This window comes from Mya arenaria, chromosome 5, assembly GCF_026914265.1.
Source record: "Mya arenaria isolate MELC-2E11 chromosome 5, ASM2691426v1".
Taxonomy (NCBI): domain Eukaryota; kingdom Metazoa; phylum Mollusca; class Bivalvia; order Myida; family Myidae; genus Mya; species Mya arenaria.
In genome coordinates, this window is record NC_069126.1 from 16,521,343 (window position 1) to 16,544,629 (window position 23,287).

The 23,287-nt window shown below is 36.4% G+C and overlaps 1 protein-coding gene across 8 annotated transcripts in view; it reads right to left on the reverse strand.

The window, feature by feature from the left end:
* The window catches only part of LOC128234267 (uncharacterized), a 108,354-nt gene that overhangs the window by 14,228 nt on the left and 70,839 nt on the right, over positions 1–23,287 (reverse strand). For all 8 annotated transcript variants that reach the window (XM_052948399.1, XM_052948403.1, XM_052948397.1 and 5 more), the window contains 28 exons: positions 22,304–22,445; positions 21,834–21,960; positions 21,392–21,600; positions 20,987–21,095; positions 20,154–20,317; positions 19,594–19,765; positions 19,024–19,260; positions 17,313–17,555; positions 16,693–16,898; positions 16,092–16,258; positions 15,686–15,836; positions 15,205–15,361; positions 14,594–14,698; positions 14,151–14,325; positions 13,889–13,955; positions 13,424–13,591; positions 12,982–13,222; positions 11,947–12,083; positions 11,451–11,652; positions 9,233–9,407; positions 8,522–8,728; positions 7,537–7,696; positions 2,763–2,911; positions 2,224–2,459; positions 1,801–1,929; positions 1,296–1,526; positions 788–974; positions 189–375 (listed from right to left, as the gene is read on the reverse strand). In XM_052948399.1, coding sequence (XP_052804359.1) covers positions 189–375; positions 788–974; positions 1,296–1,526; positions 1,801–1,929; positions 2,224–2,459; positions 2,763–2,911; positions 7,537–7,696; positions 8,522–8,728; positions 9,233–9,407; positions 11,451–11,652; positions 11,947–12,083; positions 12,982–13,222; positions 13,424–13,591; positions 13,889–13,955; positions 14,151–14,325; positions 14,594–14,698; positions 15,205–15,361; positions 15,686–15,836; positions 16,092–16,258; positions 16,693–16,898; positions 17,313–17,555; positions 19,024–19,260; positions 19,594–19,765; positions 20,154–20,317; positions 20,987–21,095; positions 21,392–21,600; positions 21,834–21,960; positions 22,304–22,445 — 4,840 coding nt within the window. The remainder of the gene's footprint in view (positions 1–188; positions 376–787; positions 975–1,295; positions 1,527–1,800; positions 1,930–2,223; positions 2,460–2,762; positions 2,912–7,536; positions 7,697–8,521; positions 8,729–9,232; positions 9,408–11,450; positions 11,653–11,946; positions 12,084–12,981; positions 13,223–13,423; positions 13,592–13,888; positions 13,956–14,150; positions 14,326–14,593; positions 14,699–15,204; positions 15,362–15,685; positions 15,837–16,091; positions 16,259–16,692; positions 16,899–17,312; positions 17,556–19,023; positions 19,261–19,593; positions 19,766–20,153; positions 20,318–20,986; positions 21,096–21,391; positions 21,601–21,833; positions 21,961–22,303; positions 22,446–23,287) is intronic.

A 23,287-nucleotide genomic window follows, 5' to 3' on the forward strand; every position in this document is an offset into this window, starting at 1 on the left:
GTAACTTTCTGACACATATTTTAGCAAACAAGGAGGTTTTTATATTCACAACTTAATAAAATTTTATGATATATTTGGACAACCTTTTCAATATGGTATTTTTTCTCATTCAAATGTTGACAAACTCTTCAATAGAGTCCATGTTCAAAATGGATCTCAAGATATTTCAAGTACATGGCATTGCTTACTCTCTGATCCTCCTGTACACGAGTCCAGTCAGTTTGTCCATGAGCTGCTTGATGGTATTGGCTGAGAAGCTAGCATAGTCCACACCCTCTGAGGGTAGGGGCGCGGTCTGGGGAATCTCAAGGGCAGGTAACTCCTCTGACTCTGTGCCTGCGATCAGCTTTTGAGCCGCACTTGTGCTGGCTGATTCTAAAGTGGAAATTTATACATAAGATTACAATGTGATAAACAAACAAAATTGTCAAAGTAAAGTAAGTCAATAACAGCTAGTATTTTTTTAAAAATCATCCTAATTACACACAAAATGACTGTCATTCTGTGGGTACCTGCTTATTCCCCAACTCTATAGTTTCTTAGTTTTCTCACTAACAGTGGGTTTATTTTTGTCTTCTTCTGTGGTGGACATATATTTGGCAGTTAAATTTCCATAATATAAAGGTTAGCTTTCCTTCACAAGGACACAAACTTTAAGTGGGTTCTTGCTTACTCAAAATCTGAAGAGTGAGCCCTTTTCTTTTTTCATGGTGGACATCTGTTTGGCCGATAAATTTCCATACATACAAGCAATTACTTCATTGCAACAGAAGGATATGATACATACCTTCAGTGGGTTCCTGCTTGCTCCCATCCTCCAGTTCAGCAGTCTGTGGCCCGTCTTGTTTGGTTGCAGACGTCTGTTTGTCTGTGGCCTTCTCGCCTGTATCGTCACGAGATCCGTGCGAGGAGGAGCTTCCAACACGGCCCTTCTTACCACCATCAACACTGCTATCATCATCATCCTCATAACCCTGGCAACAGAATTAGGTGCAAATGTATTAAAATTCTTTCATGTAGATAAATAGGATTATTATGCTCTTTTGATGTTTTTAAATTTTGTCAGCATCTATAAATTTTGTCAGCATCTAAAAATGTTTATTTTCAAATAAATATGACAAAAGTGAGGAAAAAAAAAATATTTAAACTTTTTTTGATACCTTTTTATGATTAGAAACATGCTCTAACAAAGAATGCAATGGACGTTGCATTATTTCAAACAGCTTCAGTATTTTTGGATACTTTAAATGCATGCAAGACAGACATTCAAATGATGACACAAATGATCCTCTAACCTCATCAGGAACAGATCCCTGGTTGAACTCTTCTGGCAGTTCTCCTCCCACAGCCTCATCAAACAGGGAGATAAAGTAGGCCAGCGAGAACTGGTACTCATTGTGGATGCTCTGTAGGCTGCGGCATATAGCGTACAACATGGCCGCCCGTCGAGCTAGCGGGTACAGTTCATCTTTAAGACCTTCAAGGTCTTCGATCAGGGTCATGGTTTCTTGTAGGCGATTCGATAACTGGAATGTTTGAATACTTGATTTGTTACCTGTCTTTTAAATGATTAAATGAAATTTTAACACATTTGCACAATCTGAGGAAGTTGGTTCATTTCTTTTTCCAAATTGAATATTAAGTATTTAGAAAATCCTAATCTACTGGCAAGTTATTCAAAGAAGATTTTTTTTTTTAAAACTTCAGCAATGTAGTCTATAACAGAAAAAAATGGCAATAACTTAACCCCACATCATTCCCTTTCAACACATTTTAAATGGTAAATACACATGCACTTACATCCACTTTGGCATTTGTAAAGTCTGTAATGAACTTGACAGCTTTGGCACTCCCCATAATCGCCTCCTGATTGGTCAAAACCTTGTCCCTCACAGTGATTGACAGGTGATGAAGTGTCTTTTGCTCCACCTAGTATTTAAAGTAAAGTAAAAAAAAATGAAAACATAAATGAGAACACTTTAAATCTGTTTGCAGTATATATTCTTTTAATATGCGTGTCAGTTGATTAGAATGTTGAAAGTTTCTTACAAATTATGTGCAAGTTGGTAGAGTTTGTGCATTTGTACCCGATCACAGACAGTTTTTCATTGTTTTCTGATGTTTTATACAGACAACATTGCCATATATTGGAATGTGCCATCCAGTCTAGATAAAAAAATTATTATTATTATTATTATTTTGATTGCTTCCATTATTATTAACCTCAACATTCTTCAGAGCAAGAATCCTCTCTTTGTACAAGTCAGGTCGAATCCTCGCAAACGCTCTCGACAAGAGGTCCTCTGTCAGTGTATCGTGTGAGACTCCAAAGTTGATGATTTTTGTGGTGGATGCAACCTCGGGGTTGAACTTTGGCTTTGGCAGTGCAGTTGATAGGTAGAACCTGAAATCCTGATGACACAGGATCCTTCGACCACAAAACTTGATCATTCGTGGCTCTGCAATGTTATTAAAAGAAAATTATGTGTGTATAGGAAAAGTTCAATGTATAATATAATAAAAAGGCAAATTTCAAACATAAATCTAAGAATTACCTAGACAGTTACCATTGTGTATAAAAAACATTTCAATATTAAACATAATAAAATAGCAAAAAAAAAAAAGAAAGAATTCTATGTGATTCTAAAAGACAGATTGCTAATAACAAGAGGAACAGAGAAAGGATAAGCATGGATTATATGTGTGTTAATCAACTTAAATCAGAACTTCAAAATATGAAGCATTCTCAGATCCAATCCTACCTTCGTTCTTGTCATCCTCATTGGCAGTGTTACGATGATGCATGAGGGGTGTGATGATGTTATCGATGTGTTCCCGGCAGTTCTGCAGTAGGACTGGCTTTCCGCGCATGATGGCCTTCTCCAGGGTCAGAATCACGTGTGGGTCAGACCTGATGGGGGAGTAGTGGGTCAAAATATATTACAGTTCATATGAATTGATTTTAGCTTGATTAATAAAACATCTGTATACTAATGTGAATCATTCTTTCATTTGTTTTTCGGTAGAAACCAGTACTTGTGCCCATAAGCAAGAGGTGAAGATACTGCTGATGACCTCTGGAGGGAGAGGCTGTCACCTTTAACAAATCACCACCCCACACAACAATCTGATCAGACAGATGCATGATTAGGAAGTGCCTATATTGAGGTTCCCGCCTATGACCTCTGGGGTGAGAGGCTTTCACCTACAGTATTAAACATCACTACCCTACCTTCATCCAACCTGATTGGAACGATTCATGATCTTACAGCTTTTTAAAGTTTTATTTTTGCCATAGATATTTATTTGACAGTATATTTTTGTTTATAACAAAATGCAAGAAAAATATAGCACAACAAATATTGATGTTTTCACAGGAACAGTCAAAAGCAGTCAGCATGCATAATTAAAACCATGACAAGTAAAGAATACAAATCATTTCTGTATAATTCAAAAACGCTGAATGTGCTTGGTTCTCAAAAGAGCTCATGAATTATGCAATATTAAAATACGGTAATTAAAACATGTATTAAAATATTATTTCACAAAAGCTAGTTCTGTAATAGTGACACCTCACACATCTCAAATAATATAAGTAGCATGAAAACCCTACCATCTGTTGTCGTTGAGAATCAGCATTTCAAGCACAGGAGCAGCAGCAACAACAGCAGCAATGACAACAAAAACATGTATTAGTTGGTTATCATTAGCAACAACAGTATTATATGCCAATAAATCTGAACAATGATATAAGTATGTGTATAGTTTAAACAACGGTGTAATTTTTAATTCACAATTTACTAACATCGGGGTCCTCATTATATTCAACAGGGAAATCATACGACCAAATTTTTGAATCCTATATAAATTCTTGGTTGTAATGAGATATATTTTGTAATGTAAGGTTTGGCCAGAAATTTTACACTTAGTTTATTTTAGTTTGCAATTCAAATTTGTAATATCATTGCTGGCAGTCGCTAATAATTATTCTACTGAATTACTTCATCTTTCGAGACTTTGTTGTACACTACCGGTAGTAATTATAAGACAGCCCAAGAGTCTTTACTTTTAAGTCTATTTACTATATCTTAAATAAAACCATAATTATACTTTCAACAACAACAAAAATGATTTATAAATAATTGCAATTATAATGCGAAAAAGTAATTATTCATTAATAATTATTATAAACATGTCTAAATTAGAAATTAATGTGAAGGAATATTACAAGAAAGGAAAAAAAAAAATTTTCTATATAGTTGGAAAAATAATAAAAGAAAATCCCAAAGATAAGGCAGTTAACTTTTACATTAAAAATAACCCTAATAATGTGTTATCACTGATAATTAAGCTTTAAACCAAAGGAACCCATATACTCATATTTGGGAAGATATAATGAGAGAAATTATTAAAGCAAAAATATTTTCAGGTTTAGTAGAGGCATGTTATTGAATAATGTATATCCATGAGGTAGATACAGTTTATTTCTGGATAAATAATTTTGTAAGTATAATAAGTATAATATAAAGGGGCTACAAAATTAAAGAATCAAATATTACAAAATTAAGTACCTAGAAATTCTGAAAGAGGAAGTTCAAGGCATTGATTATTTTGATAAAAATAAAATGTAATTGCATATTACTCAGAATGTTATGCTTTGTCAGTGAAGTCAATATTATTCACAGAATAAAATAATATGATAAAGCAAAAAAGAAAATTTGAAACAGTAATTTGTTTGTAAGTATAAGGAGTTGTTTAAATATAACAACAAGACGCATGCCTTAAATAATCTGGCATATAATGATCCACTCTACTTGGGTTGGAAATCCTAAAACATCATTTGAAAATAAAGTCAATTTTGTATTTTTTTATAAAAAGTGTTTCACAGGGAAGAATTTAGTATTAAGCCTTCAAAGTTGATATGCTCAAAAGCATGAATGCAGTGACAACATGGTAGTTCATGATGATTGTAGTATAAGTTTAGACAGACCAATAGTTGAAAATGCATATTTTTTAAATTTCTTTAAAAACATTGTTCTGAGAAATTGTTTCATATTTTTTAAGCACAATTTTAAAGTGACTATTTGAATGAGACAACAGCACCAACTCCCTCGTTGGCCTGCTGTTTTTCAGTCAAAAAGGGGCATAACTCAACAATTACAAAAGCTATAGTTATTGTCCTTACATATGCGTTTTGTCTCTAGCAATTTACAGCCAACATTATGGGCCTTGCATATCAACTCAGGCAACATGTGAACCAAGTTTCATCTGAATATCTTAGACAGTTTTTGCAATGTTGCAGCTGAAGGCGACACCAAGGTTATCACAAAAAAACAAACATTTAATGTCTTTAACAAGAGCTGTCACAGTATGTGACGAATGCCCCCGAATGTGACATTGACCTACGAACAAGGTCAGTACATGAAAAGTTGATCTTGCCTTTATGTGTCAAATACATATGGCAAGTTATTTTAAATTTCCTCTGAACATAAAAAAATATCACCCATACTTGACAACCTACACGGTTATGTCCTTATATTCAGAATTCCCTTGTGAATAAACACTTAGTGTATCTTTCACCTTAGAGGTAGGGACATGGGTCTTGCACAGGACACGTCATCTTCGTATGTGGAACACATGTAGCAATTTATTTTAAAATCTGTCCTTACAAGGGAAAGTTACAGCCCGGACACGACAACCTATACCCTATGTCCTTGTATGCAGCACTCCATTGTGAATAAACACTAAGTGTGACCTTGACCTTTGAGGTAGGGACACGGGTCTTGCACGCGACACGTCGTCTTGGTATGTGGAACACATGTGGCAAGTAATTTTAAAATCTGTCCATACAAGGGAAAGTTACAGCACGGACACGACAACCTATACTCTATGTCCTTATATGCAGCACTCCATTGTGAATAAACACTATGAGTGACCTTGACCTTTGAGGTAGGGACATGGGTCTTGCACGCGACACGTCGTCTTGGTATGTGGAACACATGTGGCAAGTTATTTTAAAATCTGTCCATACAAGAGAAAGTTACAGCCCGGACACGACAACCTATACTCTATGTCCTTATATGCAGCACTCCATTGTGAATAAACACTAAGTGTGACCTTGACCTTTGAGGTAGGGACACGGGTCTTGCACGCGACACGTCGTCTTGGTATGTGGAACACATGTGGCAAGTTATTTTAAAATCTGTCCATACAAGGGAAAGTTACAGCACGGACACGACAACCTATACTCTATGTCCTTATATGCAGCACTCCATTGTGAATAAACACTATGTGTGACCTTGACCTTTGAGGTAGGGACACGGGTCTTGCACGCGACACGTCGTCTTGGTATGTGGAACACATGTGGCAAGTTATTTTAAAATCTGTCCATACAAGAGAAAGTTACAGCCCGGACACGACAACCTATACTCTATGTCCATATATGCAGCACTCCATTGTGAATAAACACTAAGTGTGACCTTGACCTTTGAGGTAGGGACACGGGTCTTGCACGCGACATGTCATCTTGGTATATGGAACACATGTGGCAAGTTATTTTAAAATCTGTCCATACAAGGGAAAGTTACAGCCCGGACACGACAACCTATACTCTATGTCCTTATATGCAGCACTCCATTGTAAATAAACACTAAGTGTGACCTTGACCTTTGAGGTAGGGACACGGGTCTTGCACGCGACACATCGTCTTGGTATGTGTAACACATGGGGCAAGTTATTTTAAAATCTGTCCATACAAGAGAAAGTAACAGCCCGGACACGACAACCTATACTCTATGTCCTTATATGCAGCACTCCATTGTGAATAAACACAAAGTGTGACCTTGACCTTTGAGGTAGGGACACGGGTTTTGCACGCGACACGTCGTCTTGGTATGTGGAACACATTTGGCAAGTTATTTTAAAATCTGTCCATACAAGGGAAAGTTACAGCCCGGACACGACAACCTATACTCTATGCTTATATGCAGCACTCTATGGTGAATAAACACTAAGTGTGACCTTGACCTTTGAGGTAGGAACACGGGTCTTGCACGCGACACGTCGTCTTGGTATGTGGTACACATGTGGCAAGTTATTTTAAAATCTGTCCATACAAGAGAAAGTTACAGCCCGGACACAACAACCTATACTCTATGTCCTTATATGCAGCACTCCATTGTGAATAAACACTAAGTGTGACCTTGACCTTTGAGGTAGGGACATGAGTCTTGAAAGCCACACGTCGTCTTGGTATGTGGAACACATGTGGCAAGTTATTTTAAAATCTGTCCATACAAGGGAAAGTTACAGAGCCGGCCGGACGGACGGACGGTGCGATTTTAATATGCCCACCTTCGGGGGCATAAAAACAGATGAGCTAAAAATGTTAAAATTAAATATGATCACATTTGGCACCAACATCTTTAACTTAATACAGACCTTTAAATATCAAATTCAAAATGACAAACAGTTACATACAAAATATTCTATCAGTATAATGTAACCTATGAATCAGTATAGCCAACAGTTACCCACCTTGTTTCCATGTCAAGAGACACCAATTTCCGGTTGTTCATAAGAGAGTTGAGTTTTCCGAGCCATGTGGCACCCTCACCATTTGGATCAATTAACATCGGGGGTGTTTGCCATGATGAACATAGAATGGATGCATTCTCTATCTGCCTTGGGCCGAAGTCTGAATAGACATTTAACCAAACACAGTTTATCCAGTATTCTTAACTGTTAATAGCTTAATTTCATAGCAGTTTTTTAACTGTTTCCAAGCAATTTGCCATTTAATGGAACAGAAAATAGAAATAACAGATGGTATAATGCTTTAAACAAGAATGACCGGAGCAAATGAGCAAAGGCCAACATTCATCTCTGTTTTCTTGCGGCAGAAGGCTCATAACTTGACAATTATCAAATCTACAATAATTAAAGTAAGGGTAATGGGACTTATATACTATACATGTGAATATTGAGTCTAGCAATATGCATTTTATGTGTGATTTAAATATCTTTTTTTGAAAATATTGGCACAGAAAAAGATGCTGACACAGACGAAGTGAACAACGACACCAAGGCTATGACAACACCTGAACTATTTTTCTTCATAAAAGCAGGAAAAAGTAAGAGCGCTTGAAAGCCGGTAGATATCTTCATACATTAATTTAAAGGCCCACAATATAGGCTAATGCAAAATTTTAATTTTGATGCATTATCATGTTTAATTCAATAGAGATCAATGATAAAAACAAAAAAAGAATACAATTTAGGTCTAGATAAAAAAAATGTAAGTGATATTTTGGCGCATTTTTAACTGGGGGAAATTGTGGCCACGTAGCTATTTATTTAAAAATAAATCTTATAAAGGTTGTAATTTTATCTGTACCTAAATTGTATGTTTGTTTCGTTTTTATCATTTAATTCAAATGAGCTAGTCATGAAAAGCATTAAAATTAAAAAAAAAATTGCATCAACCATTATTGTGTGACCTTAACACTTTCTTCCTACTAACCTTGTTTAAGCCAGTTGTTGAGTATATTCTCCCCCACAAGTAGCTTGATGAGAGACTTGATGTACTTGTTATACTGGGAAGATGACAACATTGGTGTGGTGCTCTGTGTGTACTGACTCTGGCTGTCCTCATCATTATCACTGCCGTCTGGTGGGGCCACACCTTCCTGTGAGGGGTGTCTCTCCTCTAAAACAGGGGATTCCCGGTCTGAAATGGTACATAGTGTGTAAGATAGCTTATGCTCTTGTTATACTATTCATCAGCGCCATTACCCTCAAAACTGCAACTCTCAGCAAAGTATTGATGATGAAACTGTATTATATTATGTTACATATGTCTTGTTAACTATAACTGTTAACCATTTGTAAAAATATTGACATTAAAAACTTTCTCTTTAACTAAAAAAAGTCACATTTCTGAAATGCAAACCCAGGAGTTATTAGGGTGTGCATATACTCCTGTTTCTCATCAGAACACCTTCATTGGTACACTAGAATTGACAGGTGTCATACAAGAGAGCAATACAGTGTGACAACTCGCCACTAATTGAACACTTTACTTTTAGTGAACTCTATATGTGGCATCATTGTCAACAATGAAATCTACCTACACTGGATAAGGGATAAAAACTACAGTTTCCTGTTTTCAATCTTATCCACTTTCTTGCCCTCATTATCTTTAAATGGCCCTATAAGTGCTTCATAAACTCACCCTTTTCATCCTCATTAGCCTTGGCCTCCTCTTTGGACCCAGGTTTTTCACCTGCCTCAGCAGTCTGTGGTTTTGGCTCACTCCCAGGTTTTTCACCATCTTCTTCTGGCTGTTTTTCTGCCTCTACCCCCTTCTCCAGTTGATGTTCATCTTCCTCTGCTATCTCTCCTAGCTCCTGAAATATGTCAAGATAAATATCATTATCACCAGACTTTCAGATTTTTCAACAAGGTCTTCTTCTCCGTCTCCAGTTCATGCTAATTCCTGCCCACCAACTCTGTTACATCTATGATATCTCCTCTCTTGTCCCTCTTGAGATAATGTTTATTCTAGGGATGCAAAGGAATGGCAATATTGATATTTGAATATTCAAAAATTCTTTTGATCGAATATTCAATTACCAAAATGAATCTTAAACCCTTCATTGTTGTAGCCCTTACCGGCAACAGACCATGATTTTTTCCAAAATTAGCCTGAAATTCCCCATTTTAAGAAAAAAAGTACCAACAAAAAGCAGAAAATTTTGAACAAACTAAAAAAACACAATCAAATTTTGGAAACTATGCGAAATTAGATCAACGAAGATAGTAATTTCCTGGTTGAAAGAATTTATGACCGTTATTGGCATAGTCATTTAAATATACTGAAAACAAGTTTGATGACCATAGGTCCGGGAATTGTTGAGTTATCACTCGGACAAGCTTTGGTCTTCCAACAGACCGACCGACATGTGCAAAGCAATTATATAACCCCTCTGCTTCGAAGGGGGGCATAATTAAACTAGATGTTCACTGAAAACTGATACTTCAACTCATGCATTTAGTGACATATAAATTTCTACTGTCTACTATATAAGAAAATAAAATATGGACAATCAGAAAACCTTTTTTCAGCTTACAGTCACACTGACCTTGACCTTTGACCCACTGACCTCAAAATCAATAGGGTTCATCTGCTGGTCATGACCAATAAGCCTACCTAGTATGAGGTCCCTGGGTCAAAGCGTTCTCAAGTTATTGATCGGAAACCGTTTTTCATGTTAAGGTCACACTGACCTTGACCTTTGACCTCAAAATCAATAGGGTTCATCTGCTGGTCATGACCAATACACCTACCAAGTATGAGGTTCCTGGGTCAAAGCGTTCTCAAGTTATTGATCGGAAACCGTTTTTCATGTAAAGGTCACACTGACCTTGACCTTTGACCCACTGACCTCAAAATCAATAGGGTTCATCTGCTGGTCATGACCAATAAGCCTACCTAGTATGAGGTCCCTGGGTCAAAGCGTTCTCAAGTTATTGATCGGAAACCGTTTTTCATGTTAAGGTCACACTGACCTTGACCTTTGACCCACTGACCTCAAAATCAATAGGGTTCATCTGCTGGTCATGACCAATACACCTACCAAGTATGAGGTTCCTGGGTCAAAGCGTTCTCAAGTTATTGATCGGAAACCGTTTTTCATGTAAAGGTCACACTGACCTTGACCTTTGACCCACTGACCTCAAAATCAATAGGGTTCATCTGCTGGTGATGACCAATACACATACCAAGTATGAGGTCCCTCGGTCAAAGCGTTCTCAAGTTATTGATCGGAAACCATTTGGTATTCCGACCGACCGACCGACAGACAGACAGACCGACCGACCGACCGACCGACATGTGCAAAACAATATACCCCACTTTTTTCAAAAGGGGGCATAATAATATATATTTGTTTGATGTCACATGTATATATAAAGCAAGTTTTTGTAAAACTATGGGGACTGTTTATAGTCCCTTATTGACATATGATACATGTATAGTGTATTGTCATCAAGTTTAAGCCTCTGCCATTAGCGGCCAATCGTTATAAAAACAAGACAAACTTTATACATAACACGATTGTAGTCAGAAGGTTTGTTATTTTATTTATTCAAGAAAAGACCATCCAATATTCGAATACTGATTGCGACATTCGAATACCAAACATTTGATCGAATATTCATTTGCATCCCTAGTATAATCTCACCCCAAATCTCTGAACCATCTACAACATGCTCTTCTTTCTTCTCCCCCTCTAGCTCATGTAGAGTAAAAATATATCCCCAATGTGTGAGCCTCATGTAAAATACAACTTTAGTGCTCACTCCATAACATATATTGCTAATTTACACTTAAAAAAATAATTTATCCTCAGCAAATTTTATTTCAAATACAACTAAAGCACCATTCTTACCCTCCCCTTTGCATTTGCAAGTTCCTCCTTCAGCACTTCAGAAGTGTAGTCTACATCATACACCTGACTGGCGCCAGATGCAGTCTTCAGGAAGTTGATGGACCAGTCGATTACCCGGCCCTTCAAACCGTCGATTGAATCTATCACTAGGGGAATGCCTCTTTCTCGGAGGCAGTTGGGCCAATGGACAGTCAGCATGACCCTGGAGGAAGCCAATAAATTATATGGATTATGCTGTTAAAAATATTCCACTTTATTTTGCAAGAATTTGTTAATTTTAAAGCAGAGATAGAGTACAGACATGTAAACGTTTCATGTAAAAGTAACATTAGTCAGCAAATTCAAGTAATAATATAGTTCCATGGAAATATTATGACAAAACATAAATCTGTACTTATATGAAAAACTACAGAAACAAGTACAGTAGTCGAAATTTGAAACAATCACCCCGTTTAATGGCACAACAATGGTTCCATGCTTATCATCCATCGCTTACCTCCTGAAGTTATGATGATATGGTCCGAGGTAAGTTGCAAATCCTGCTGCCATTGCACAGCCTCCAGGGATGGAAATCATACGCCGGTCATGTGAGTCGTAGATCTGCTGACATCGCAACCTTTCACCCTTCAGGATCTGGCGTTGGGGAATTTATTGCAAATCAATCATTATCAGTCATAGGTAAACATCTCTTTCATGGGTTTGTTCTATTATTTTATATTTGACCCTTGTAATACATAATTGTTTATGTTAACAAATTTAATAGGGATGGCAACGAGTAGTAAAATTAATACTCGAGTACTCGGACGATCGATCGATCGAGTACTCGGGTACTCGATTACTCGGAAAAATTGAATATGTGTTCGCAAAGACATGATTATGTATATACATGTATCGTTAATGACGTAATTGTTGTTTACCTCATTAATATTCATAATTCTTGATTTAAAATATCAACCAATTAATTGTGATAATCATTGCAAAAATAGTTAAAATACGCCCATTAAGAAATCAATTCTCTAACGGTCGATACTCTTTCGCTCTTTAGCGTCCATTGTTTGGTGAAAGGTCTCTATTTGGTATACAATAGAATTGTGTAGGTGAAAGTACCGCTATCAAAACTTCGCTAATTGACATCAGTGCTAATTTGAAATAGGGGTCCTTTGTTGACAGTTTGCAACTATCACTGTCAACTGTCAACTAATTTATTGAGGTCAATTGTGTACACAGCGGGGATTAGAGGGACCGTAAATTGTCCTCTTGGCAACTAACCAGATATTTTATTTGTAAATCGTATATTTGGTGATTTTTATAGATTTTTTTTTCCGATTACTCGAGTAGTGATTTGGTACTCGAGTACTCAGATGTTCGATCGAGTACTCGAGTACTCGGGTACTCGTTGCCATCCCTAAAATTTAAGGTTACATTAATAAACTTCACATAATTAACATACAAATTTGAGTTAATATGTAATAAATCAACTGTTTAATTCAAACTCTTCTTCAGTCTACATGTAGAACAGCATAACAGTTACCTTTCTCAGCTGTGCGGCCGTCTCCAACATTTTCTTCATCTTTTTCGTTTTCTCCTCCTGCTCATTCTTATCGATTGTTGCCTCCTCGAAGCCCCGTGCAAGTCCCGATAATCGGACCTCAAGGCTCTTCCGCTTGCCCTCAAGGGTTGACATTTTGTGTTCTGCGTCATCAACAGCAGAAGTTGTCTCATCAACCTTCTGATGTAGAGGCTTTACCTTCGAGATCATCATCCGGTGGTATCTGATATGGTGTATTAAACACTGAGATTTTTTTCAAACAATACTGGCTGTTTTTTTAATTGGGAATAGCAGTAGAAAGCTTGTAGCAACAAAAATCCTAGTTGAGGGTCTGCCTCAAACTTCATTTACATGAAATATGGCATAGATTTTGAAATATTTCCAAAATGCTTCTTCAGGTTAAAATTCCGAACAGCACCCATACCTGACCACTCCCCGGACCCATTTACACAGAGACCCACAAGCAGAGTTCCCAGTCTTCCTCTCCAGCGTATCAGGCTCAAATGTGGGCTTTTTCAGGTACGGCTCGACAAGCATCAAGGTCGACTCTGGCAGCTGCTGGTCATCAAATGACATCAACTCCTCTATGAATCTGTAGTGGTTGAATTAAAGCTTTAACCAAACAACTTCATATCTGTCTATGACATTCCCAAATGTAACTTAACCACATGCAGTTAATAAAGCAAATGAAATGGTTTTTAAAAGGCCAGGGAGTCATTTCATCAAGAATCTGAGCAGCTATTTTCGTACCTCAGAGATTTTCAATAGTGCCATGCAGTACCTCCTACAGTTTTTTCTCTAACAATATTCAGATATAAAGCAAAAAAAGACACCAAGAGATACTTTTTAAATATTCATTATATATTTCATTTAAGGAATGACATGTTACCTTTCAATGTTGGCCATTTGCCTCTTAGCTCCCTTTTGCCAGGTGAGGTCAGCTGATGGGGACTTCACTGAAAGCAGGCATGCAGTCATAAGAATATTAGAGGCAGGATTATGTACATATAATCATGAGGATAGACGGTGACTTCATTAAAAGCAGATGGTCAAAACGATATCAGAGGGAGGATTATGTACATATGATTATGACAGTGAAAACAAACAAAAAAACAAAAAAATTGTGCAAAACCAAATGAGAAAATACATACATATCATGATGATGGCTGCCATCAGGTCTTCAATATCTATGATGGGTTTCTGCATGGCGCGAAGCTCATGTAGTTTGTCAATGTTGATGTTCTGGACAACTTTTTTGGTGTCTGCAACAATGGCTATGGCCTTGTAAACGGCCCTCTCATGGGCTACCTGGTACTCAGGGAGGGACTGAAAATATGCACAAAAAATTGCAAAGTTGGGAAACAGACCTTTGCCATTTCAGAAAAGAAGAAAATCACGATGTGCATCAACATTAAAATTATTTGATTTATTCTAAAAATCTAGCCAACTCTGTACATTAGTAAGAAATTTGCTCCAAGACTCAAAAACATACTTTAAAAACAACGGTATTTCATACAAAATGTGATGTAAATTGAAGAAATTGCCTCTATAACAGGAACATGTTTTGTATAAGCACATTTAAATCTTGACCTACCTTCTTAAGTTTGGCAATCTTGTCCATCTGAGCCTTGACGACCTTCACCTGTTGTTCTGTGATGGCCGTGTCCTGGCCAATCTGGGACAGTATCTTGATCGTGCCCTGGAAGGGGGAAGGATACATAGTAAAGAAACTTTGAAACCAAAAGACTGTTAACATTGGTGCAGATTTTGTTTTTAAGATATGTAATAGAAATGCACCAAAACAACTAGATGTCTACTAGTGTTGGTGTAGAACACTTCTATTTAAGGTAATTTAAGATATTTCCGTCAACATCAAGTACAGGTATCCGGTGTCAAACATATTTTAGTTGAATGACTCTATTTATGAACTCCATCAGGTTTTGCGCAATACAAACTAAAAAAGTGCTGCACAGGAAGCTCCAATGCTCCTCTGTTTTTTTCAGTAGGAATGGGATATAACTCAACCATCATTATAGCCACAGTCAGGGGACTTGCTACACATTTGCACTGATAAAATGTAAACATTTGAATATCTTAAAAGATTTTTAGAGTTATGACCAAAGTTAAAGTTTTTGTCCTACAAAGCTAACAACAGCACTGATGCTGAAGTATCAAATTGATAAGTATCAGCAACCCCCCACCAACCTGTTTTCTCTCTTCCAGGACGATCATCTCGTGTTCGAGGTTCTTCCTCAGTTTCACGGCCACCTCATTTTCCCGTCTTATCTGGTGTAATGACGTAGCAACTGCATCGTGGTCCTTCTTTAACGTCTTCTGACGTTGGCTTGATATCGAGATGAATCTGGATTGTAAAAGGGAAAACATTGTTTTCTTAATATCTATACTAGTAGTTTTTTGTGTTTTTTTCATAGTTGTCAGATTCTATATCAAAGATTCATTTAAGCAACATCAAGAAAATTAATTTAATTTTCTTTTCATTAACTGGAAGAATAAGGGATATACAGTTTTATTCAAAACTAATTTGTACACTTAATTACCAATAAATTCATACATTTTTTATGACATAAAACTACCCTGTACGTTTGTTGCAAATATGATGACAAATTAATGTTGATATCCTTTAAAAAAAAAAGAAAGCTATATGTAAAAGAAATCATTTTTTTACCTTTCCACAAACTTCTCATAGGAGGTGTTGGTGATATGTCTGTACTCTCCGGAGTCTCTTTCCTGGCCGTCCTGCTGTCTCAATACCAGGTGCATGGAGGCCAACATATGAGCTACGTTCTCCCTCTGAATGTCAGTCATCCATGGCACACCTAAATTTGATAATTTAATTATATTTTTCCTACAACCTTCTAAATAAGATTTTTTTATATGTTGAATGCTTTTCAACTGTCCAACCAATACAATTTAACTTCTGGTGAAAGGCTGAAAATAGACCAAAATGATCAAAACTTTGCTTGCTGTCAATTAGAAAGTTCAATTTGATTATTGCTCAAATAGTAGAAACAAGGTTACGACAAGTTTTACTTGTAATCTATCAACTTTTGTTCATGCTTAACCCTACTCACCAGTGAGATGGTACATGGAATGTTCCACCAGCTGGGTCTTGGACCAGTGTGGGAACCAGATGAAGTTTACACTCTTTGTAAAGGCCGGGTACTCCCGACACCGACGCTGGAAGTTCTTACCCCCGTCACCCGCTATCAGGCACACACGGAAGTTGTTACGCACAGTCCTGGAGTTAAAAAACAGATTTTTTTTTTCTTAATGGCATAGACGTTTATTATAACTTCAACCAATGATAAATGTTTTTGATGGAAATACTAAACCTTTTTTTGGAATCAAACCACTCAATCCTTCAATGCTGTGTTAAACTCATTGCATGAAATGTCATTACACCAAACTTTTATTCCAATGAAACCGCTCCATCACTCAATGCTGTTTTAAACTCATTGCATGAAACATAATTAAAGCAAACTTTTTTCAAATGAAACCGCTCCATCATTTAATGCTGTGTTAAACTCATTGCATGACATGTAATTACACCAAACTTTTTTACTTTTTTTCCGCTCTATCATTCAATGCTGTGCAAAACTCATTGCATTAAACATAGTTACACAATTTCTGAATATTATGACTATTGAACCATACAAGTATCATGGTACTCACTTGAGGAAGAAGTTCCATGCCACATCCCTCGTGTATGTCAGTCCTGCCTGCGTCACCTCAGTTCTGATGGAGTTAATGATTGTTGTCTGCTCCTCATATACAAACAGGTGACTTATCGAGCCCCCAGCAATAAACTCAATCAAGAACACGAGGAAGTCTTCTTCCAAAAGCTCTTCTTCATGGAGGAGCATAAGGATCTTTTCACCCTGAAAATTACAACAAAATATTATAAATGTTGTGTACTCCTCATATTAGATGCCTCATGAAGTCTTGAATCTTTTCTTTGATATGACCTTTGGATAATCTCACTTTATGCCTTACATCTTTAAAGAAACAGGCCCATGAATTTTCACTCCTTGAAGACGGTAAAAAAATTACAGCGTAAGTTTTTTCAACTTAAGATATTTAGGCACTTACAAACATGAGACAATAGAAGTTTTCTATAGTTTTTTTGTTATATTGCAAGACCAAATATGCAAAAGAGCATCAATAATAGCCTTGGATTGAAATGTATAATAACGTAATAGTATCTACATTTACGATTTAACAAAACCTTAATCAATACACATCATTTTTTACAACAATTTTAACATCTACTGAAGACAGTCATTTTAACTGACCTTTGCCCCTGCCCTTGTGTATCCCTGCACAAGGTCAGCCTTGAATTGGTCCATCTTATACTCTGTAGACGACCCCAGTGGGCTGGGGTTGATCTGGTACACAGTGTATCCACACAGGTGAGCAGCTAGCTTGGTCACCACTGTTGACTGACCTGGTGAGCCCTCAGCCACAAGGACACAGTTGGCGTTCTCATGAGGGGAGGCAATAGTGCGTGCGAGTCTGCACACTTGGTCAACCACAACCTGGAAATGGAAATCATTCTTAGCTGCTGCAAAAAGTTATAACAACACATATATATTCTAAAAAAATTGATGCTGCAAAAATGGAAATAGTGAGCAAGGGCATTTGAATAAACATTTTTCAATATACACTTACACATGTGTTAGCATGTGAAAGCAGAATATATCTCATAAATTTAAGGTTAGAATTTTTACAGACTTGCAGTGATATTTGATAAAAAGGCGAGTTTAAAACTTTTATGGCATGTTCATAGGTTCAATGTTAATTGTAAGGTTTCCAGTAAAACACATTAACAGATAGCCAAGTGTTACCTTGTGTGAAAAAATAATTAAATCCTAGGATGTATCTTGTTATACCCCTTATTGTAAAGTTGCAAAGAGATAGTTAAATCCTAGGATGTGTACTGTTAAACACCTTTTTATTACCTTGTAAAGGGGGAGCTAAATCCTAGAATTTACATAGTTATAAAGGGAGAGTTTAATCCTAGGACATATCTTGTTATACCCCTAAATGTTATATTGTAAAGGGAAAGGTAAATCCTAGGATGGTTCTTGTTATACTATTAATGTTACCTTGTAAAGGGAGCGTTGAATCAAAGGATGGATTTTGTTATACTACTAATGTTATCTTGTAAAGGAAGAGTTAAATCCTAGGATGGATCTTGTTATACCCCGGTACTACTAATGTTACCTTGTAAAGAGAAAGTTAAATCCTAGGATGGATCTTGTTATACTAATAATGTTACCTTGTAAAGAGAGTAAAATCCTAGGATGGACTTTATTATACTACTAATGTTGCCATGAAAAAGGGAAAGTTAAATCCTAGGATGGATCTTGTTATACTACTAATGTTACCTTGTAAAGGGAAAGTTAAATCCTAGGATGGATCTTGTTATACAAATAATGTTACCTTGTAAAGGGAGAATTAAATCCTGGGATGGATCTTGTTATACAACTAATGTTACCTTGTAAAGGGAGAGTTAAATCATAGGATGGATCTCATTATACCCTTTATTATTACATGTTTAGGGAGAGTTTAATCCTATGATGTATAGTGTTAAACCCCTTAATGTTACTTTGTAAAGAGAGAGTTTAATCCTAGGATGTATCTTGTCATACCCCTTAAAGTTACCTTATACAGAGAGCATTTAATCCTAGGATGTATCTTGTTATACCCCTTAAAGTTACCTTATACAGACAGCATTTAATCCTAGGATGTATCTTGTTATACCCCTATATTGTTATCTTGTACAGCAAGAGTTTAACCCTAGGATGTATTTTGTTATACCCCGTATTGTTACCTTGTACAGGGAGATTTTAATCCTAGGATATATCTTGTAATATCCTTTATTTTTACTTTGTAAATAAAGAGCTTAATGCTTAATGAATCTTCTTGGAAAATGAGATTTTAATTCTAGGATGTATCATGTTATACCCCCATTGTTACCTTGTCAGGGAAATTAATTGTTACCTTGTACAGAGAGAGTTTAATCCTAGGATGTATCTTGTTATACTCTTCAACTCCTTTGTTCATCAGGTCCTTCACATCACCCAGATTGTTGTAAGGCTTAAACATGTCTGTTTTGGCATCCTCTTCCGAGACTTTTGTACTGTGACGTGTATCGATCATGCCCGCCGTTACTATACCACTGTCTTGTTCAATCAGGTTACTAAACTGGGGCTGTCTGGTGCGAATCATGGTCTGCACCTGAATTCAAACATAATCAGTTTGACCAACATTCATTTTTTCTGCATTCTACATGGTTAACAAAACAGCTGAGACAGCGATAGAAGGAAGCAAGTTAATACCATACCATGGCCTGCTTTCATGTTTTGCAATTCTTCTCATTCTTAACTATTCTTTTAAACTTTCAAACTGAAAACACCAAAATGACTTTGGATTTTAAAGTAACAAAAACAAGGTTATGTATTGAAATCAAATGTATGTGGAGATTGCATAGAATGCAAAGTAAATTAGTTACACATGAAACCTTAGGCTCTTTTTAAGGAGTATGTAAGATGAGCTTAAATGTTCACTCGCCATTTCATCATCCGCAAATTCCTTCTTCACAGAGACGTTGAATGCCTGTCGGAATCGCCTTATGTCAACGTCGTTCACCATCCTGTGTCCATACACCCAGTAACACTCATGTTGCCATAGCAACAGAAGGTTCTTCTTGGCAACATTGGGTTGTAGGGACAGGCATACATTCCTGAAACACATAATCATTTTGCAACATGTTAAAATAAAAATTTCCATAAACCTATATTGTGCTCCTTTAACCCCATTATTTGTATGCTCTAACCCAGTCGCGTGCATATTTCATACGTCACCTTCAAGCACTTAAATTGGATGATGAAATATAACATGATGAAAAATCATGTGAAACAAAAAAAAATAAAAAAAGCTTTTTATAATAGTTGGTATATTCCCTTAAGAAAAAAGTTCCAAATGATCATGTAAATTATAAACAAGTTGGCATAGGACAACTGAAATAGGTCATGAAGTCAAGCACTTTCAAGTGATGAGGAAAATGCAGACGAATCCACCAATAAACATATATATATTTACATGTAGTTTAAAACCAAAACATGATTTACTTGAATATGCATGAGAGATCCTTGAGTGTGAAGATGTAGTGGCATCGCTGTGAGGTGGGCAGGAACATGGATCGCAGCCGTTCCTGGAGTTCTATTGTCACCTGGACGACCGTTGTCAAAATATGCTTTAATCTCTCCTCCATCTCCTGTTGAAGCTGAATAGCCTAGGAAAAAGAAACATTTTATGTAAATATTTACATTCGCCAAGTCCTAGTCCTGTATAGATGAAACTTGACGTTAATATTGTATAACACGCAAAGAGTTATGGCATCATAATGGGTTTTAATATTGCACCCTGATTGGATTATGGCAAGTCATATAATCAATGATACACAACGTTACAAAATCAGCTATTCTTTAAATAAACATATGTTGTCGGTTACATTTCTTTCAGAACAAATACTCAATTACAAAAGACACTGCTAATTTTTAATCATAATCAATAGTTGTTCAAAATGTAAATATTGAAGTATTGATGGCATTTTTTTCTTGCGTTTATGCTGTGTGAATGCAGTAGGGCAAGCAAAAAATGTATACAGCATAAACACAAGAAAAAATAAAGTAAAAGACTTCAAGTAAAATTAACATTAGGTTACTGCTTTATTAAATATGTTTCCTTTTATAACAATATAACATTAGCCTATAAAAACTTGTGCAAGACAACAAGTGCAATCTGTGGCAATTATCCAACAAAATGATGGTCAACAGATTTTTAGAGGAATATCAATTTATTCCTTATCATTCAACTGAGGTTCTTTTCCTTGTATTTTTTAATTAACAGATTGAAAACCCACTGATATCACATGACAGGCAGCCGAGGTAAAGTATAATACCTTCTCATCATAGTTGCTATGGTGAACCCCAATAGAGGTCTGGGCTGTCTCCGGGGTGATGAAGTGCGTGTGCATCAGAGTTGTGAAGATTGTCTGCAGCTCATTGTTCCTGAAAAACAGAAATTATATTGCATGTAAAGCCTGGGTTGAGTGTAGGGGACATGGAAATATGAGAACTGTAAGTGACAATGGACGGAGACGTACATTACAAATCCAAAACAGAATATTTGCAAGATGTTTTATTTGTATTCAAAGTCCAAATCCAACTATCTACAAGAGCGGTTTTTAGTTATATTTTAGTGAGTTAAAACAATTAAGCCTTGAGATGCAATAATAAGTTTGTCATTCATATTTATATCATTTAGGTGTTTCCTTGGGTGTTTCCTTTTTAAGTGTGACACTTACGGTGGGTAGGGTACAGCAAACACAGCAAAGTGTCTCAGAAACCTCTGACTAAGCTGCGGCACGTTGGCAGTGGTGTTGGGGTTAACAGTGCTCACGTATGTGACGTTCTTAACGTAACGCCAGGCATGCGTGTCCTGGTTGTAAAATCCACCGTCATCTATATGCTCGCGAATCAACTCGATTGCTGTCTGATCTCCCCATTGGTCAACCTGGTGGTAAAAGATATTCTTTTGTAATCAACCAATGAAAAGCTAGATATTCTTCAATATTAGATTAATAGATGCCATCTGCTATTCTTTTTTAAAGAGAAGCTACTCAAACCTTTAGATGTTGAATATCTAAACCAAAACAGTTCCTTACACTAACACATTGTAGGCCTGACAATTCAACTTAAAAATTTTACAACCTCTACAGAATAATGCCAAAATAGACTAGTTCTTACCATAGAGAGGTTAACATCATCGATGAAGCAGAGTAGTCTCTTGTTGCCCTTGGGAACATATGTACGTCCATGCTTCCATTCCAGCCTCTCATCCAGACGGTCATACAGCAGGCGCGCCGTTGTGAACCTGGGAGTATACATATTAGTTTTGGTTTACATTTTTCATGAGTATATGTAGCCAAATCTCACTTCCCTTGAATCTGAGATTATATATATATCCCACTTTTTTTTTCCTCAAAGGACTATCATTGTTAAGTTAACCATTTACTAATGAACTAACTGAAAAAACTATTGTTATACGTACATTTGAATTATATTAACATAAAAATACATTCTTCCATTTCCACATACATCACATACCCCACCCTCCTGGGAGCACACAGCTCTGACACCATGATATGTTGTTTAATCTTAAATATAACTTTTACCCCACACATTTTAATTCCACCAATGACACATTCCCCACCCACCTGTTAGCCTGTACAGTGAGAGACAAGACTTCTGCCACTTCTCCAGAGCAGACAGTTCGGATTCTCTCATTCACGAGTGCTGTTTTTCCACAACCATTTTCACCCACCAGCAGGACAGACCTTCCAGCATCGGTCAGACATCCTGGAAAAATACATTAAGATGTTACTCTATTTCTTTAAGTGAATGAAAGATTTACGCTAAAAAAAATAAAATTGCGAAACTTAAGAATATTGTTAATACTATAATTATATAATTGAGTATTGACTGTAGCAGTAACAGTAGCAGTGAATGGGGTACTTAAAAATTGCATACATGTATAATCATAAGATGATTTCAAATTTCAATTTAATCTATAGCCAAGTAGAATACAGCTGGAACTGAAAGTATTTATAAATGATAACAAGAGCCGTCGTAAGACAGCGCACTCGACTACGCCGCTTTGACTTAGAATACAATAACGATGTAGTAATACCAAGTTTGGTCTCTTTATGTCAAACCTAACTAAAATTATTTGATGCATAAGGTGACTTTGATGCTGCCCTCCCACCAGCCCGCCCAAACAATGACGCAAGTCATTCAAATAACTTGATTTCCCGTTATGAAAATGTGGTTAAGAATATACATATATGCCTTTCAAAGGAAATTAAAAAAAAATAAAAAAAATTCAAGGGCCATAATTTGTATTTAGGCTTAAAACGGAGTTATGTTTCTTGTTGTAAGATGGTCATAAATAATTTTGAATTTTATTAAGTGCATTTAATGAACGGTATAGAAGTTCTTTTTATCAAAATCCCAACTTGCCCTTAACTTTTACTTGCCTAAAACTTTAACTTAAGTCAATCAGGGGCCATACCTTGTATTAAGGATAATATGGAGTTATGTAACCTCATTGTGTGATGGTCCTGAACAATTGTGTGAAGTATTAAGTCAATTGAATGAAGGGTATAGAAGTTATTAAACAATATCCCAACCTGCCCTAAAAC